The sequence below is a fragment of the Malaclemys terrapin genome, chromosome 5 (genome assembly GCF_027887155.1).
Source record: "Malaclemys terrapin pileata isolate rMalTer1 chromosome 5, rMalTer1.hap1, whole genome shotgun sequence".
In the NCBI taxonomy this organism is placed as follows: domain Eukaryota; kingdom Metazoa; phylum Chordata; order Testudines; family Emydidae; genus Malaclemys; species Malaclemys terrapin.
In genome coordinates, this window is record NC_071509.1 from 4,827,707 (window position 1) to 4,847,689 (window position 19,983).

Consider the following 19,983-nt stretch of genomic DNA (forward strand, 5'->3'; position numbering starts at 1 on the left):
CACCGGCCACTGGATGTCGCCAACCCGTTTGCTCATCCGATGTTTCCACCCTGCGACATGCTTCGGACAATATCCCGGGCGGCTCGGGCCCCCCAGACTCCGTACGGCGTTGGCATGGACTTATTAGGGAAGCCCATATAGAGGGGGAATTTGCGCCCGAGGCTTATCCAGTAGTAACACCGGATCCACAGAACCCCGTGGCACCGGACTTGCACTTGTTTGTCACAGCCTAAACACCTAATAATGCTGTACTTCTGTTTGTTCAGACTCCTTATTATAGGAGAAGGGGTCTTTTTATGTCCAAACTCTGTACCTTTTGTTAACCCACGACAAAATGTTTGGATCACCTGGGCGAACCAGACTGGCCAAGAAGCCCTTTTTGCTTGTCCATGGCCACCCCATCGGATCCCTTTAGAACATGTCTTATTGGCTATCCTTATTTACACCCCAATGGTTTTCATGGGTATTTATGTAATGTTATGTTTTTTAATAGTTCTCCATATATTTCGCAGTTGTTAAATGTCACCTGTCGTCAGTTTTATAGGTTCAAAAAAAGTAGTCAGGTGGCTAGTAATTGTCCTAATGTTAGTTGGACCCTCCTATAGGCCTTATTTAAGAAAAAGGGGGGAGGTGTGGGGATGTATCATCCCTACACCAACCTAATGAAAACTTCCATGAGGAGGTAAGGGTCACGATGGGACACTTGCCAGGTAAACAAACATGGCCTTATGTAAGGCCCCCTGGTGGTCTAGGATTATATAAGATGATCATGGCCTTATGTAAGACCCCCTGGTGGTCTAGGATTATATAAGATGATCATGGCCTTATGTAAGGCCCCCTGGTGGTCTAGGATTATATAAGATGAGGTAAACAAATCATGGCCTTATGTAAGGAACGGTTGAACCAATCGGTGTGGGGCTATACATGTGATAAACACATGATTCTCCTTCTTGTCCAATCCGTAAATGTGTTATTATAGCCTAATTGTGTTATGTAATGTTGAGAAAAACTATAAAAGAAAGCTTGCAATAAACAGGATTCGGATTCAGCTTGCAACCACAGTGGTCGTGTGCTTTATCTGCTCTGCATGGAACCCCACATCCCTGGGGTGGTGTCTTTGTCCGGCCGAGGGGGCAGTGGAAAGTCCTGCCACTGACTGAGCCGGGTCCGTTGCCAAGAGGCATCTATCTAGTAGTATGCCTGGTAGACTAAGTAATCTACGGGGAACTGCAATTGTGTCCGAGGTCGCAATAAACCTACTCGACGTGACTTTGCATCTTACTAGACTCTGTGGTTATTGGGGGTTCTCTTCGGGTCTGCTGTGTCAACTATTTGCGCAAAGCTGGGGCAGCACACAGAGGGAACACACACACGCAGCCGAGTGATATCAACATAGGAGAAAGCAGAGCACCACACCGGCAGCATCTGACAACAGCCAGCTTCTTGTTGGTTCCAACATTCATTTCTCCTATTTTTTAATCACTGAATGGAAGTTGAGGGTAGTGGTGGGTAGCAAGCTGGTACAAATTAAATTTTAGAGAGGGCTTCTTGTCCGTGAGCTCCCATTAGAGTCACATGGCTGAATCCCTGCAAAGAAGGGGCCACGTTATGACACGACATGAGCTGCTCAACTTGCATGCAAGCAGGAGAGCGAACTTCCCACACCTCTGTTCTTGTTGCATTGCACAGCAGATGTCTTCTGGAAACCTGCATGGAGGCCATTCTGTAGGCTTGTGATCAGTGGAGACTGTATTGATATGAGACTATTTTGCCAGAGTAAATACTGTAACGAATTTGGATGACAGAGTGGATTTTCTGTTTACTTTGAACACTGCCCATTTTGCTGTTTTAGGAGTTTTAGCTAGAGAAAGTTAGCAAGAGATGTTAAGAGTAACAAGAAGGGTTTCTTCAGGTATGTTAGCAACAAGAAGAAAATCAAGGAAAGTGTGGGCCCCTTACTGAATGAGGGAGGCAACCTAGTGACCGAGGATGTGGAAAAAGCTAATGTACTCAATGATTTTTTTGCCTCTGTCTTCACGAACAAGGTCAGCTCCCAGACTGCTGCACTGGGCAGTACAGCATGGGGAGAAGGTGACCAACCCTCTGTGGAGAAAGAAGTGGTTCGGGACTATTTAGAAAAACTGGACGTGCACAAGTCCATGGGGCCGGATGCTCTGCATCCGAGGGTGCTAAAGGAGTTGGCGGGTGAGATTGCAGAGCCATTATTTTTGAAAACTCATGGCGATCGGGGGAGGTCCCAGATGACTGGAAAAAGGCTAATGTAGTGCCCATCTTTAAAAAAGGGAAGAAGGAGGATCCGGGGAACTACAGGCCAGTCAGCCTCACCTCAGTCCCTGGAAAAATCATGGAGCAGGTCCTCAAGGAATCAATTATGAAACATTTAGAGGAGAGGAAAGTGATCAGGAACAGTCAGCATGGATTCACGAAGGGGAAGTCGTGCCTGACTAACCTAATTGCCTTCTATGATGAGATAACTGGCTCTGTGGATGAGGGGAAAGCAGTGGATGTGTTATTCCTTGACTTTAGCAAAGCTTTTGATACGGTCTCCCACAGTATTCTTGCCGCCAAGTTAAAGAAGTATGGGCTGGATGAATGGACTGTAAGGTGGATAGAAAGCTGGCTAGATCATCGGGCTCAACGAGTAGTGATCAATGGCTCCATGTCTAGTTGGCAGCCGGTTTCAAGCGGAGTGCCCCAAGGGTCGGTCCTGGGGCCGGTTTTGTTTAATATCTTTATTAATGATCTGGAGGATGGTGTGGACTGCACTCTCAGCAAGTTTGCAGATGACACTAAACTAGGAGGCATGGTAGATACACTAGAGGGTAGGGATCGGATACAGAGGGACCTAGACAAATTAGAAGATTGGGCCGAAAAAAACCTGATGAGGTTCAACAAGGACAAGTGCAGAGTCCTGCACTTAGGACGGAAGAATCCCATGCACTGCTACAGACTAGGGACCGAATGGCTAGGTAGCAGTTCTGCAGAAAAGGACCTAGGGGTCACAGTGGACGAGAAGCTGGATATGAGTCAACAGTGTGCTCTTGTTGCCAAGAAGGCTAACGGCATTTTGGGCTGTATAAGTAGGGGCATTGCCAGCAGATCGAGGGACGTGATCGTTCCCCTTTATTCGACATTGGTGAGGCCTCATCTGGAATACTGTGTCCAGTTTTGGGCCCCACACTACAAGAAGGATGTGGAAAAATTGGAAAGAGTCCAGCGGAGGGCAACAAAAATGATTAGGGGTCTGGAGCACATGACTTATGAGGAGAGGCTGAGGGAACTGGGATTGTTTAGTCTCCAGAAGAGAAGAATGAGGGGGGATTTGATAGCAGCCTTCAACTACCTGAAGGGGGGTTCCAAAGAGGATGGAGCTCGGCTGTTCTCAGTGGTGGCAGACGACAGAACAAGGAGCAATGGTCTCAAGTTGCAGTGGGGGAGGTCCAGGTTGGATATCAGGAAAAACTATTTCACTAGGAGGGTGGTGAAACACTGGAATGCGTTACCTAGGGAGATGGTGGAGTCTCCTTCCTTGGAGGTTTTTAAGGCCCGGCTTGACAAAGCCCTGGCTGGGATGATTTAGCTGGGAATTGGTCCTGCTTTGAGCAAGGGGTTGGACTAGATGACCTCTTGAGGTCCCTTCCAACTCTGATATTCTATGATTCTATGATTCTATGAAAGGGAGGTTGGGAAAAGGCCCTTTTTGAAATTATACTCACTTTTATTATTTAAACAACTTAGCCAACACGTAAGCTGTGCACTATACGAAAGTTCATTATTTAGTTAAAACATGGCCCTGCCATCAGGGTTTAGGGATCCAGCAATTTGATCATCGCCTTTACGCGTATATGTCCCAAAAGGATTTTGATAAATGGGAGAAGATTCAGAGAAGAGGAATGAGAATGATTAAAGGATTAGATAACACACTTTATAGTGATAAGCTAAACAGATTGAGACCCTTGAGTATAACAAAGAGAAGGTTATGGGACGACTTGATCATTGTCTGTAAGTACCTACATGGGGAACTAATATTTGATAATGGCCTTTTCAATCTAACAAAAGTTTAACAAGATCCAGTGACTGGAAGTTGAAGCTAGACAAACGGAGACTGGAAATAAGGCACAATTTTTTAACAGTGAAGGTAATTAAACAATGGAACAATTTACCAAGGGTTCTGGTGCATTCTTCAGCACTGGCAATTTTTAAATCAAGACTGGATGGTTTTTATAAAGATATGCTCTGTTCAAAAAATATTTTGGGGAAGTTCTCTGGCCTGTTATGCAGGAGGTCAGACTAGACGATCACAATGGTCCTTTCTGGCCTTGGGATCATTGAATCTATGATCCTGGCAGCACATTCACAATGCTTTGGCATGGATGATACTTTCTGCAAGAGGGTTGTTGCACCACTTTCCTCAAGCTAGCTGGAATAGGACAAACTGCTTTGAAAATCGATGGTTTAGTATCATCCCTAACTTCACCCTTAAAGCCAGCAATGACATTTCAACAAAAGCCTTTAGTACACAAACAACTAATTCTTAATACCAATGCTTAGCACTTACACGCTGCTTTACATCTTCAAAGCATTTCAAAACTAGCCGCTCTTTCTTTTTCAGTCCCCTAATATTATGCTGTCTGGCTCCAGTTCCTCCTTTGATGCATGAATACATCAATTTGTGACATAAATAAGGTAAGTGATGGGTTGTTAGTATGGAATATGGTACAATTTCCAACCTCTCTTTAATGGTCATTTAGATAGCTGGCAACATTGCCTGTTCGAATACTTCAGTTTTCTTTGTATTTTGGATAAGGTTGCTGGAAGACCTTTGGGTTTTGAGCCCCACAGAAATAAGAGTCAATTATTAGTAACAACACTACTCAAATATTCCACATGCTATACAAGATCCATTTACATGACTCCCTTGCGGGTAAACTCCAAATTCAAGCAGGGTTTCTATTCTATTCAGGCTTTTACACTGCCCCTACCACAGTGGTAACTCACAGTGGCTCAGTTGCAGAATGGCATCAGGAGGCATCACAATGAAGGACTTGATGCCTATATACACACCCACACACCCCATTCATTTTTAGGGTGGGTAAGTGCTAAGTGACCCTGGCTAATAGTGACATTCAGCATATTTTCCTTTTAGTTCCGAGCAATTGCAGTGTTGGTGAAAGATGCTGTGCTGATAACCCTGGAGGCCTCTGTTTATCCCCAGAGCAAGTAAAGCCAGGCACAGACAGTAAGCAGAAAGGCGGCAGTACAGGGTTTTCCATACTGCCCCACCAACAGGATTCCCTGCTGACCAGCAATGCCCAGCCCTACTTATCTAGGAATGAGACAATTGTTCGAATCCCCTGGAATGGAAAAATTTGCCCTCTTTTTCTTTACATCTAAACTCCTCAGGGCAAGGTCTCTGTATTTGTAATATTTACATATTTGTGTTTCAGGTTTTTTGGTTTGTTTTTTTAAGTTTGGTCTCAGTTGAGTTCCCGATACAGAACATCTTAGGCTTTTATATTAGTGCCCAACATGATAGTATCTGTGCTCTTTTTCCTCCCTTTCCTACAGTGCTATGTGTTCACGTATTAAAAATGTACTTGGAAACAGACTATAGACCGAAATAATATGATGGACTCCTCGGCTAGATGCAATGGTATAAAATGGATTATTTCTTGTATTGTTCTCCAGATAGGTCAGATCGTACAAGCACTTAAGCACATGAGTAACATTGATTTCAGTGGAGTTACACACGTGAGTAAAGTCATACCGCTGCTTAAGAACGGAATTTTCAAAAGAGACTAGGGGCTTGTTGTCACTACTGTGCTAAATTGGTACCGCTGTTGCAGCAGTGCTGATTTAGCATGTCTGGTGAAGATGCATTCAATCGATGGGAGAGTGTTCTCCTGGTGGTGTAATTATTCCACGTCAATGAGAGGCGGAAGCTATGTCAATGGGAGAGCGTCTCCAGCCGACATAGCACAGTGTAGACACTGATTTAAGTCGATGTAAGTTACGTTGCTCAGAGAGATGGTTTTTTCACACCCCTGAGTGACATAACTTACATTGACTTCGGTGGTAGTGTACATAAGAACGGCCGTACCGGGTCAGACCAAAGGTCCATCTAGCCCAGTATCCTGTCTACTGACAGTGGCCAATGCCAGGTGCCCCAGAGGGAGTGAACCTAACAGGCAATGATCATGTGTTTTCTCTCCTGCCATCCATCTCCACCCTCTGACAAACAGAGGCTAGGGACACCATTCCTTACCCATCCTGGTTAATAGCCATTAATGGACTTAACCACCATGAATTTATCCAGTTCTCTTTTAAACACGGTTATAGACCTAACCTTCACAACCTCCTCAGGCAAGGAGTTCCACAAGTTAACTGTGCACTGCGTGAAGAAGAACTTCCTTTTATTTGTTTTAAACCTGCTGCCTATTAATTTCATTTGGTATATTGTGGGAATAAATAAATAACTTTCCCTTATCTACTTTCTCCACATCACTCATGATTTTATATACCTCTATCATATCCCCCCTTAGTCTCCTCTTTTCCAAGCTGAAGAGTCCTAGCCTCTTTAATCTCTCCTCATATGGGACCCCGTTCCAAACCCCTAATCATTTTAGTTGCCCTTTTCTGAACCTTTTCTAGTGCCAGTATATCTTTTTTGAGATGAGGAGACAAGCCCTACATGATTTAGAAGTTCAAGCCCCGTGACATCAATGTGATTTGTGCTCCTAAATCACTCGTGTACTTTAAAAATTGCCCCCTACATGCCTGCAGAGATTGGGCCCTATGTTTGGACAATCAAAGTCCTGTTAGATAACAGGTTGACACATTTAAAGGTTTCCACCTGTCTGAAAAATTCTATTAGTTCCAAAGATAAGGAATATCTTTAAAATGGGAAATTCCAATAGAATTGGTGACCTCTTTTAAACCAGTGGAAATTTTTAAGACAACTTACTGGAGAAGAATCTCTAAAACATGACTCAGACTCATCCCAATGAAGAAATATTTTAAAACAAAGTTTTAAATTGAAATAGTAAAGCAAAACAAAAAGTGTGCACACCCACGAAAGCTGTTGAAAATAAGACAGGGTCTTTAAATATTTGAAACATCTTTCATAATCACCTCATTATAAAGGAGAATATTTCTGTCCAACAAATACAAGGAGCTGGTTTAGAATAATAATTAAAAATATATGACTCATGTTTTCTGCCGCAGGGTTTATTCTTCAGGAAAAGACTGTAGAGTACTTTAGAGAACTGTCTATGTTAATGATAGCTGATGTCCCATATCCCATAACAGTAGCCATGACCTTCATGCCTGCTGTGATTGACAGCCTGACCCCAATCACTCCAGGGTGCAAGGTAAGTGACAACCGCGGAAGAAAAAGAAAGAGAAAGAGAAAGAAAGTAAACTTGCTGCTGGCTTTGCAGCCCAACTTCCTAATAAAAACTCATTCAAACTGTCAGAGTGAAATGAAGAAAGTGTCAACTGGGGTTTTCAGAGAAATATTCAGTATGTTTGGATGGAAAAACACAACAGCTCCACTCCTTTCCCCTTGCCCAAACGCACCCCTCCAAAAAAAAAAAAAAAAAAGGATGAAAACTCTTAAGTCGAAAGGAATTTTAATAACTTCTCCATGGGGAGCCCCTGAGGTGGTACCCAGGAGAACACTTTTCTTCCATTCTCTGACAAACCTAATCATCTCAGTACTGGTTAAGAGTACAAAGCGCTTAGCTGCACTCCTCCAAGGCAAGCACCACTGGAGGAGTTAAATGAATCCGATAGCTCTGTGAAACGGGACCATTTTGCAAGAAGAGCAGAGGGCAAGCTAGCTTCAGAAGCCTAAATATTTAATGGCAACCCACAGGTTAACACCTGGGAGGCCCACCAATAAGAGCATTCTGCCATGAGATGATTAAACTCTGGGACTGACAGTGAGAAGGCAGCCACTGGGTCTCAGCTTCCATAGCAGGACACAGAGAGAATGGGGATTTCTCCAGGAACTGAAGCCCAGACCAAAACCGACAGCTATTCCATCCCTACAGAGCATTCTACAGACTCTGGAAAAGCGTAGCCTACAGGCGTCCCCAATAGCACTGTTGTAAAAGATCAGGCCATTGGTGCGATATCCAGCCTCCAGCAGGGCCCAGTACTTGAAGCTGCAAAAGATCGGGAACAGCCACATACTGCACAACACCTAGGTACCTGTGTACTGTGCACGGGCATTAGGGAAGAAGGAACCCTTTCTTGCCCTCCCAGTGAGAATTCACCATTTATTTATGCACCTTCTGCAAGTTAAATATATTACTGTGCGTAAGCAAGGCCCAACTTATAATTACTAGGTTGTATAATTGTTCTCCAGGCTTCCACAGACACAAAAACACTTGTGTAAATAGCATCAAGGCACCTGGGCAGGGAGGAAGGATTGTAAACAAAGAAATTTTGTAGGATATTTAAAAAATAGATTCAAATTTCATTTGTTTATTTATAAAATCCCATGGAAAAAAACTGAGACAACTTGTTTGGGAGAAGGCAAATCTTCCAAAACCACAGAGCTCACGGAAAACATGTTCTGACAGCATCTGAGTATTCAGCTTAGCGTGCGTGTGATCCAGTAGTTAGGTCAGAGAACTATGGGGTGGAATTCCTGAGTTTTATTCCTGGCTCTGGAACTGCAACATTGTGTGACCCTGGGCAAGTTTCTTGATCACTCTGGGCTTAGTTTAGAATTGGCATAAATACTACTTACCTTCCTCACTGGGGTGCTGGGAGGCTTGAATGGGAAACTTCTCCTATTTGATTTTTTTTTTTTTTTTCCATTCACTGAGAACTTTCTGCAAATCTAGTCTCTCGGGTATAGCTCCTCCCTCCAGAAGGTGGAGAATTTTTAATCTTTTTGGTGACGTCAGACCCTATGTATAAGGTGCTTGTTGGCTCACCAAAGCCAGGTGAAACTCTGAAAGTTCTTCTCTAAGAGGGCTTCATGTAATTCCTATGAGTTTACTCCAGTTACCAGCTAGAGAAGTTTCTCCGTTGGCTCACGTGATAGAGACCCAAGCTTTTAGCTTTGTAGTCCTGGAATCAGTCTCCATTATGGCTGTCTATAGAAGCATTGCCCTACTTGAACAGGTTGAGTAGCTAGGTGCCTGGAGAGTGATACCTGATGTTTCTGAGGCACGCTTTAGAGCAGACTCTCTTTGCTGAGTGGCTCTGTTGGCAGGTACCTTTTCCAAACTGGAAAGGGGAGGGGAGGAAAGGCTGCTGGATGTACAACTTAATTAGGAGAAGAGAAATGGGTGAGCATGGACATATACTGGTATTAAGGGGAGAGCATTACTGCCCTCGGTGACGCTGAGGGGCGGGAAAGGGGGCGGAGGACTTGCTGCTATTCTCTCATTGTGCACCTGTGCTGCTGGACCAAGATGGTGATACACGCTTCTGGTTTTGATAGCACAGAGCTTGTCGTCATAAGCTTCTTTGGAGAGCATGGAGGGTGAGTGGTGGAAACAAAAAGAAGGGAAATGAGTCGTTGGAGGAGAAAGCTAGTTGGTCAATTCCGTAGGTATGGGAGGGTGTCCCCCTCGAGGAGGGTAAATGAGAGCCTTGGGAAAGCAGAGTTTTCAAGACATAGGCCCTTGTGTTGTGACATGACCTTGGGCCCAAGAACACAGGGTGGACCCAGAGGGGTGGTGCCTAGTTTATCCTTTAGTTCCTGGAGTAGGGGAAGAGACCTGTTGGAGGCCACATACTGCCTACACTTCCTACAACTGTAGTAATCTCGGAAGGAGGATCCCTTTAACAGTTAGCACTTGACAACAGCTGTTCCAGAACCTTCTCTGGAGGCATTCCAGGGAGCCCTATGTGAGATTGCAATGCTATGCCCACACTATGAAGTCCCACCAGCCATTGGTTTGGAGAGCTAAAGACCATCACTACCATTGTCAGGGATGGCTGGGCTCAGCTGTGCTGTACAAACTCTTCAGAGGAATCACAGATGGAACAGACCCTAGTCCTCTGACTTTTTATGCAGCTGGCAAGATACTGTGCGCGCCACCAGCTGGAAACAGCCACAGCTGTTCTTCAAGAGCTGGCAAGCCCCTTATATGCACGGGATATCACACCACTAAAAAGGAGTGTACCATCTCTGTCCTCTGGCAAGAAGGAACTACCCCCAAATATTAGTACTGGCATGGAAGATTAAGGAGAAAATGAATATTTATAAAGTGTTTTGACATCCTGCAGTGAAAGGAGCTATATAAATTGCAAAGTTATCATATTTACATGAACAATCACCAGTATCTCATACTGTACCTCAGGTGAAGATCTTCTGAGAACTTTAGACAGGCATAGATGAATTCTTTAATCTGATTGTAAACTTTAGGCACAAACTCAGAAAAGGGGAACTTCTTTGGAAACGGTTGCTGTAAAATGCAGGAAAGAATTAAAATAAGGACAACAGCAGAAATTTAACAGGGAAAAGCACCACTCCCAGCAAAACCTAGAGTGTGGTAGCTGCTTTCGAGCTCCATGCTTTCAAATTAATTCTAATATTCAGCCAGGTTATGCAATAAAACAACAAGCCAGCATTTATTGTATGTTATACAACCGTTTCAGCCAAGTGAAGGACCAGATAATCACTCACAAATGGCACTGTACTGGGCCTGGAGAGAAATCTGCAGCTAGAAGGGAACAGTCAGAGGAACACCTCACCCATACCCATTACCAGCTCCCTTATTCATAAAAGGAAAATACTGGAAGACTCCTCAATGTTGATTTACCACCGCGCACGGCACAAGACATTTTGTTCTCTGTCACCTCTTACTGTTTCTGCCTAAGCCAGGCACTGGCTTACAACACCAATAGCAGGGAGGAAGCAGAGGTCATGTCCTTCAAATCAGCCTCTTACTAGTTTGGCTTCAACCACAGCCTAGACAGGGCCCAAGGGTCCAGAGCACAATGGTGAAGAAACTGGATGCCAAACAGATGGGGAATGGGAAGGGGGGTAAATAATGCCCAAACACCTAACTTGGATTGAACTCCTTCCCCCCGCAAGCCAGTTTGTAATTACACTCACCAGGCCGGGAGCATACATTTGCCAGAGGCTGAACGCAAGCCAAGCATGGTTTAAAGGGACACTGTTCAGGTCAAATTTGGCCCTACTTTTAGAGTTTTGTGAAGCCCAAGCTTTTACAAAACCGAAGGCATCGTTATATTTTAAAATTCTGCAGAAATTAAAATAAACCAAGTCAATAGAAACACTTCCATAAAATCAAAATGAAGTTCCAATGGAAACATACTTTTAAAAAACAAACATTCCCATGTATTGCAAGCATTGCAGAACTGTGCCAGCGCAATGATCCAAAAGTGAAACTGACTCAATACTGACAAGTCTGCTCTCTTCCTCTAAGCCCAGAAAATGTAAACCATGAAAAGTACACGTGATTTTTTTTAAAATTATTTCCATTTTAATAATCTTTGGTGTTGTTAGGAACTAGCTTCTTAATGGTATCCCAACAGGGTCCCCTTTTAGAGGCTTCCTTACCTTTTCCAGCTCCGGATCCTGGAATGGGAACTGTCCTATTATCTTCTTATAAAGTTCTTCATTAGCTACGGGTATAGGACTGTAATTATCTGAATCAAGTATATTTCTGTAAAATATAAGAGAACAGCTACAGTAACCCTTCTTGTGCAAAGAAATAGTGTTACCACCAGGAGCACATCTGTCCAGAAACCAAGCGGAACAGCCAATATCAGAGGTTACTGGCATTCACAAAGGCCTACCATAGTGAATTATAGCAGTGCAGAGCATTTCAAGGTGAGAAATGGGAGACATGTGGCTCTTTAACCTAAAATGGCTAGGCGTGCTGCTCTTACCCAGGTATTGCCTCTAGCCCCAATCCTTTCCCTACACAAAGACCTCTGATCCGAATTAGTAGTGCTTTCAGTCTGGGTCATCTGGGGTTTTCACTTGGGTGAGTAACCTGCCCACTTTACAGTGAGGACGCAGGCTAAGTCACTCGAGCGCTGATGATCCTCCAACGCCTTCCCACAATTCCCCCTCCGAGCCCGGAAGGACAGATACCTTTTCCCAGCATTCACTGACAAAAAAGCCACAGTGCAGCTCAGCTCACTGCAGCACAAAGAACTGGGCGATGTGCCTCCAGAAGCCCTGACATCACAGAGGTGAGTGCAGCACTAGTGAAGACACAGCAGCTCGGGTCTGGCTTTGAAGTGTGACTGGTTCACACCCAGGTTAGACTATCCCAGTGCTCAGGCCTGAGTGCCAATCACCCAAGTTAACTCTGCAATGAAGACATACCTTGTATTTTAGGTGGTCAAAGAAGTAGCACAAGTGAATGTATCACATGGATATCACTTGTGATGAGCGCTCTGAGGCTGACGAGTCATTTGAGATAATTACTTGCAAGGCCCAACCAAACCACAAGCCAGGGTCTAACCAGGTGACCATCAGGCAGGTATATAGGCTCCTAATGAAAGCAGTGACCCCAGTCTGCTCCACGTCTCTACTTTGTTGGTAGTTCTGACAGACTGCTCCTATGCCAGCCTGTTCCTGCCCCTGCTTCAACCTGTGCCTATCTCCGCTCCTGCTCCAGCCTTCATCTATTCCTACTCAAGCCACGGCAGGTCACCCAGACTGCTTCCCGACATGCTCACCTCTGGAAATCCCCCTGGCAGTTGGTCCGCAGCCTTCAGGGTCAGCTTGCCCAGTTGCAACAGGAGAACAATTCCCTCTGCTCCCAAATCCCAGCAGATCCAGTACTGCCGGCATCTGTCTCTCTGGAACATGGCCCAAAAGGTTCCACTGCCAGAAAGATTTGATGGCAGCTGCCAGAAGTTCTGTGGTTTTATTAAATGCTGCTTTTTGTTCTGGATGCATCCCGCAATGTATCCTGATGACCAGACCAAGATGGGTCTTCTCAGTTTATTGATCAGTGAAGCCCTAGAATGGGTCTCGCCACTTCTGGAACAGGCAAGCCTGGTCCTTACTTTCAATGAATTAATCTCATACCCTTTCGGTCCCATTTGATGATCCGAATAGCACTCGTGTTGCTGAAGCTGCCCTGCAGTTTCCCAAACAAGGCCTTTGGCCTGTCCTGCCATATGCCGCCTACTTTCAGTGTCTGGTTGCCGATACATCAAGGAACGAGGCTGGCCAGGTCTACCATTTCTGCCAGGGTCTGAACGATGATGTAAAAGATGAACTGGCCTAGGTCAAGCCCCCACTATTCTGAACTCATATTGAATTTTGCATTGGATCAAGAGTCATATGAGTGACTCCAAGAAAAAAAGACATACCTGTAACCTCAGCCAAGCCCTGCTCCATTGTGGCCATCTGCATGGACTGCTCCAAAGCTAGAGCCTATGCGGACCCATGCGACATGAAGGCACTTAATGGGTGAAACAGCCTTTGCCTATACTGTGGTGGACAAAGCTCCTTTGCCACTGAGTCCCGCCCCCGTAAATCCAGGCCCTTGACAAATCTAGGAAATGACCAAATCCAGCCCCATGAGAGGGGTCACAGCTGCACATGACCATGGAATCGAGTTCTCCACACAAGCCCTCTCTTCTGCCATCACATATCTTGGCAGCTGCTGTGTTGGTCATGGTCAACCTGCTTATGAAAAGTCACATTTTGTACCATACCTTCAAATTCTCACTGCAGAGGTAACACCCCAACTGTTTTACAACCATATCTTGAAACTCCATGGTCTACCATGTAATTTTACATCTGATCTTGGGGTACGTCTTCACTACCCGCCGTATCAGCAGGTAGCAATCGATTTATCCGGGATCGATATATCGCATCTCGTTAAGACGCGATATATCGATCCCCAAATGCGCTCACCGTCGACTCCGGAACTCCACCAGAGCGAGCGGTGGTAGCACAGTCAACGGGGGAGCTGCGGCCATCGATCCCGCGCTGTGTGGACTCCAGGTAATTCGATCTAAGATACTTGGACTTCAGCTACACTATTCGCGTAGCTGAAGTTGCGTATCTTGGATCGATTCCCCTCCCCAGTGTCGACCAGCCCAAAGACTGCAATTCATTTCACGTTTCTGGTGAGAGTCGTTTGATCTCCTGGACGTGGATCAGCACGTCTCCTTGGCTTATCACTCCCAGACCAATGGACGGATGGAATGAGTGAACCAAATACTTGAACAATACCACCATTGCTTTATCAGTTACCACCAGGATGACTGGGTTTTGCTTCTTCCTTTTGCTGAATTCGCTTACAACAACTCTGACCAGAGATCAACCCACCAGAGTCATTTTTACGCCAACTATGGTTTCCATCAACCATTTTATCCATCCATGCCACAAGTCACGCAGTCTCCAACCTAGTTGAACACTTGCACTGCATCTAGGAGAGTTGAAAACCCACCTAGAATCAGCCAAAAAGGATTACAAACATTACACTGACCTCTGTAGGCACGCAACCCCTCAATCACGGTTGAGGATGAAGTATGACTCTCCACACAACACTTTGGTTCGAGTCAACCTTCACGAAAAGTGGATTACTGATACTGTGGCCCACTGTGAGTCATCCAGCAGATCAAACCTATAGTCTTTGAACTCCAATTGCCCAAAAATATGAAAATACACCCGGTATTCTACATCTCCTGGCTGAAAAAGCATATTGACAACACCTTTCCTGGATGAGTTCAACTGCCTCTCCATCCAATATGGTCCAGGGACATGAGGAGTAACTGGTGAAGATCTTGGACTCCAAAGTTCACCGAGGGAATCTCACTCACTTTGTTGATTGGGAGGATTATGGTCCAAGCTGATTGCTCCTGGGAGCTGGCCAACAACATACATGCGTCTGCCCTACTTCGAGAAGTCCCTGTCACACGCCAATAAACCAGGTCTGAGGATGCCTGGTAGGCATCTTTTTTAGGGGTTGAGAGGGAGGGAGGAAGGTACTGTGATGAACCTTCTGAGCTTGATGAGTCATCCCTGAGCCTGAGTGTTTTGAGCCTGATGAGTCACTTGAGACGATTACCTGCAAGGCCTAAGGGCCCAGTCAATCCGCAAGCAAAAGTCTGACCAGGTAACCCCAAGGCAGGTATATAGGCTCCAAATGAAAGCAGCCACTCCAGTTTCCTCACTACCTTGTTGGGAATGCTCCCTGCTTGTTGGTAGTTCTGACAGACTGCTCCTGCTCCAGCCTGTTCCACGCCCCAGCCTCAGCCTGTGTCCTGCTCCAAACCCTCTTCTAGCCAAGGTTGGTTACCCAGCTTTGTTTGCAGCTATGTTGGTATTTCCTCTCCCTCTCCCAAGGTGGATAGGCTGCACCAAGTTATAGCAAGTTTAACATAGGTGGAATTTTAGACATTAGCATGCAGTTAGTGTCCCTTTAAATAAAAATAAAAAAACATTTTAGCCTGTACATAAAATCTCTGCAAGGAAAGTCTTGCCACCGTGTATAAAAAGCTTCTTACCTGAAAATTCCTGACCATTTCTTTAGCAGAGTGTCACTATATTGGTCTCTGATTTCCAGTAGCATATCAAACAGCTGGTTTACAGGGAAGCCATACCCCTGCATTGAGAAACGCAAGCACCTTCATTCAATAAGAAATGCTAACACTGGGATTTACCAAAAAAAAGGAAGGAGTCAATTCTACACTTCCATGACAATCATCAAATTTAATCTGATGCGAGGACTGCATGGCTCAGGGATTCAGTACCTGTGTACTAAACTCTAGGCAGCCAGTTCAAATCCAGACTAGATCACTAATGGTTGAATGTTATTGGCTTTTTCACAGGCCTGGCTCCTAAGAGATAGGAGTGGACATCACAAAAAGCCCTGTCACATTCAAACACCCTTGTAGGCAGTCTCAGCAGAAAGGCCAAGGGCCTACTCTGAACCCTAGAGGTGGTCTCTTTGGGTCCAGATGGAGCAATCACGTGGGTAAGGCAGCATGGGACACTGCCCACAGATTAACTGCCCTGTGCAAACAATGTGTCAGCCTCCTGGGCTATCAGTCTGGCCCCTGAATTCACACACCACAAAATAAAGAAACAGAGATGGCATGGTGAAGCGGTGCCCATCAGCCGGTTTAAATGGCTGACACCTTTCACAAGCACTACAGATGTTTAACAAGATGTACATCAGCATCTGACAGTCACATACCTGGAGTGTATCTGCAAACAGAACTATGAGGTTCTTCAAGTCTAATACCAGATTCGGGTCAGAACAGTAAGACTAAAAAAAAAAAGGGGGGGGGGAGAGGGAGGTTGAAAAAAAGTTTTAATCGTTACAAATAGAAAAAACATCCACACATACCCTTCTGTAATCCTTCATCTTCTCTAATAATATATAGACACTTGATACAACCTTATTATCGGTAGGCTTTTAATAGCCTATTATTATACAGCATGATCGGTCACATCATGATACACTGTCACAGAATACAGAAATACTGAAACATTATCCCATTCCAGAACATGTTGCAATCAAAAGCTCTACAGGACACACAAGGATTTCTGTTGCTGTGTAGATACCCCAGCAAGATGTCTTTAAAAGTACCAAGAAGTTACTGTATTTATCAGGAGACTGAGAAGGGAAAAGGTGCAAAAGCAGTACACTGACAGATCAAAGACACTGAGCGTTATCTATTGCTGAAAAAAATTGTTAATTACATTGTGTCTAATGTTAGCTAGGTCTTGCAAAACAGAAAATATCCCCAAAATTCTGTATATTAAGAAGATTTCATTTTTAACTAGAGTGTTCTGGAAACATGAAGAAAAAACATTGCATGTCTAGGTGTCAGCAATATTAACGTCCATACGATGATATAAACAATTACTACAGCTCAAGACACTAGTCAGAAAGATACACAGCCTTCTGGGAACAGCTGATCAAAATCGCAAATTAGATCATACATCCTCTTTGCACATAATCTTTATATTAGCAGACTACCCTACTAAGGAGAAATATGCCAAATTTCAAACAGACTCTCACCAAATATATAATCAGTGATCCTAAACTGGAAAAAAGAAACAGAGATTTCAAGTCCATTGGAAAACTCGAGGAATGACTCTGTTAATCAATGTGACAAAGAAACATTTCCCAATTCACTGCCCAGAAAACAGAGTAGGAAAGAAAGATAGATCCCTACTACTCTCCGAAATGATAAAAGATCTCCCACTCAAAAGCAAAGAAGAAAACCCAAGCATAATCCTGGCTGAAAGTACAGAGACGAAACAGGCTCACTAATGCGACAGCCTCCCACCAAATCAGAGATGAATGATAATACAGGATGGACATGCAGGGTCGTTATGTTGTTGCCAAAATAACTGTTTGGTGCCAAAATAATTTGATGATGACCATAATATAAATGCTGAACGACTACGTAAAACCGCATGATTGTTGTAAAACCTATTCTTATCAGACACTTCATGTATTAAATTGGGCAACACTTGTCACGTTAGTAAAGTTATTGAAATTTTTAAAAAATTGAAGTGTTTTAATTTGTTTTGCTCTCGTGGATTACACTGCGCCACCAGAAACCCGATTCAAAAGAGTACAGCTTTATGATAGAAATGTTCGGGTCTATTTTTCTCTGTACATATCCCCTTCCACAAGGCACAAACGGAGGCAGCCAGCAAAGTGTATCTCCAGTCAACACAGCTGTCATGCTATGGAGAACCAGAGCCATGGGAAACATCTGCAGATGCTCATCTATTTGGGTATATCTGAACACCAGATTTGTAGCCTGGATCCCCTTAACATGTTTATAACATGAATTAGTCCCATCTACACTGGTAAAACCAACCCCCTGTTTTGTAGCATCGTTTGCGCACAGCCACATGACAACTGAGCTGTAATTGTAAAGTAGATGAATAAATCTGAAAATGATTTGAAAGTAAATAGCATATTGTGCCTCCACATTACACAATGTTTAGGCTTTCCTATGAGCAGGTTACAGAACTGTGTTGGAACCGGCTAGAACAAGGGCTCAGATATGGTTCCAGCTGACCGTGGTTCCCAGAATAGCAGTATGGAAATGTTAACATGGGGCTGAAGGCAGTTTCAATGAACAGAGTTAAATTGTAGTAGCACTATAACTTTATAAACCGGTTCAGTAATCTGCTAGTGTGAACAGGCAGCAATAATAATGCACTACATGATGCAGTACCCAAAAGCAATCTGCAGCTGTCTGAGCCGTCTCGAAACCCACATTAAGGATCACGATAGCCAGTGGAGATTCTTCAAGGAAGGCGGGGTACAATGTGCCTACCTCAGGTAACTCGATACAGTAGAATGTGGACCTGCCATAAATCGAATTGGAAACAACTTGGTGTGTCAATTTCATTGCCCTCTTTTCAGCTCTCACCAGCCTTCACTGAGGGTAGAGTGGCCACGTTTTATTGTTGTTGTTCCCCCAAAAGAGACATTTCTAACTTTCAACTGATTTTTAAAAGAACATAAGAAGTATAGTGCCAGTGCATGAGAACCTGAAAATAAAACTGACCAGTTTATTTTATTATTATTTTACCAAGCTAAGAGAAATGTCAAAAATAAACAAGTCACCTAAGTGGCGAAAATATATATATATTTTTAAATACTTTCAGTTTTACTCATCCAAGACATTGTAACATAGGGAAGAAAATCTACTTCTTTGTCTTTAAAATGTAGGATATTTAAGCCTACGGCGTGTCTTTCACTGGCATTTACTTCAATGGAATACCAAAATGTCCGTGTTTCAGTTTAAAATACAGAACTCCATACAAAATGCATTAATCCAATGACGGAGAATAAGTAAACTCCCCCTACTGGTGCATTCCAAAAATGGTTGACCAAATAATGGAGAAATGGAAATGTGAACCAGTTTTTATTATGTCCAGTCCTGCAAACAGAGGAGAGCTCAGTGCAGGATGATTGGGACTATCTAGAGCGGAATAAAGCCTTATCAGTATATAGGTATATATTCAGTATATTATTAAAAAACAAACAAACAAAAAACACAAACAAGAAACAACAAAACAAAAATCGAACTCCCAGAGACTCAGATTGTTTAACTGTTGCAGCAAATATAATGAATCCGTGGCTTTTACTTACTGAATGTGTTCTTAGCGCGGCAATAGTTTTTGACAGAGCCATTTCCCACAGTTCATCGATATAGGCTCTATTGACCAAGCCCTGGGATGTATGTAAGATGTGATCTTCAACTACAAAAAAGCTAACAGAGGAGAAGGCACAGCTGTCAGACGGTAGAGTCCCTATGACATCAACATGGTTTTACAAACATCACATGCAACTGACACATGCAAAACTAGCAAAACTCTCCACCACCCCTCCTCCTGCCCAAGGAAAGCAATCTGCTGCCCAATTCTGTCTACGTGTACAGAAATACACACCAGGCGATAGACAGATATAAAACTCCACTGAATATTTCAACTGATGTTTTGAAACAAAGCTTTAATTTGTTGCTAGCAGCAAGTAAGCTGATAAAACATCAAATTTAAAGTATGTGTCAAGGAGACAGGTTTAAATAATGTCACCAAAATCCAACACACCCCACAACACAGATGTCAGAGGGCAAACACTTCCTATAATTTTTCCTACTGACCAATAGTTGCCTTGTGATCAGTTATGCTGCAGCGGAGGAAAGAGTATTTGAGAAGATGCCCTGTCCTGCATGAAAGGAAAGGGAAGGACAGTGGGATTATTGGAGTGGAGGGAACTAATCAGCAGTGACTTGCCTTCTTGGTCATTTTCCTGCATTTATAAACTCAATCCATGCATTTGTTTAGTTTCTGGCTTTCAGATCTGTGCCAACTTCCCTGCTCCGAAATGACAGGATTTTTTTTTTTAAAAGCGGTGCTAAATAAAGTAAACTGGGTCTCAGTATATGGAATAAGAATCAGGTATTTTCAGTACATGGGATATTTCCAATTGTAGGAATTTTTAATCACAGAAGCAT

The 19,983-nt window shown here is 43.8% G+C and overlaps 1 protein-coding gene across 1 annotated transcript in view; it reads right to left on the reverse strand.

The window, feature by feature from the left end:
- EXOC6B (exocyst complex component 6B) overlaps positions 1-19,983 on the reverse strand; it is a 442,705-nt gene that overhangs the window by 174,414 nt on the left and 248,308 nt on the right. Inside the window, exons 11-15 of the mRNA XM_054029651.1 lie at positions 19,119-19,239; positions 16,188-16,259; positions 15,496-15,593; positions 11,573-11,678; positions 10,342-10,451 (exon numbers count right to left, since the gene is read on the reverse strand). Coding sequence (XP_053885626.1) covers positions 10,342-10,451; positions 11,573-11,678; positions 15,496-15,593; positions 16,188-16,259; positions 19,119-19,239 — 507 coding nt within the window. The remainder of the gene's footprint in view (positions 1-10,341; positions 10,452-11,572; positions 11,679-15,495; positions 15,594-16,187; positions 16,260-19,118; positions 19,240-19,983) is intronic.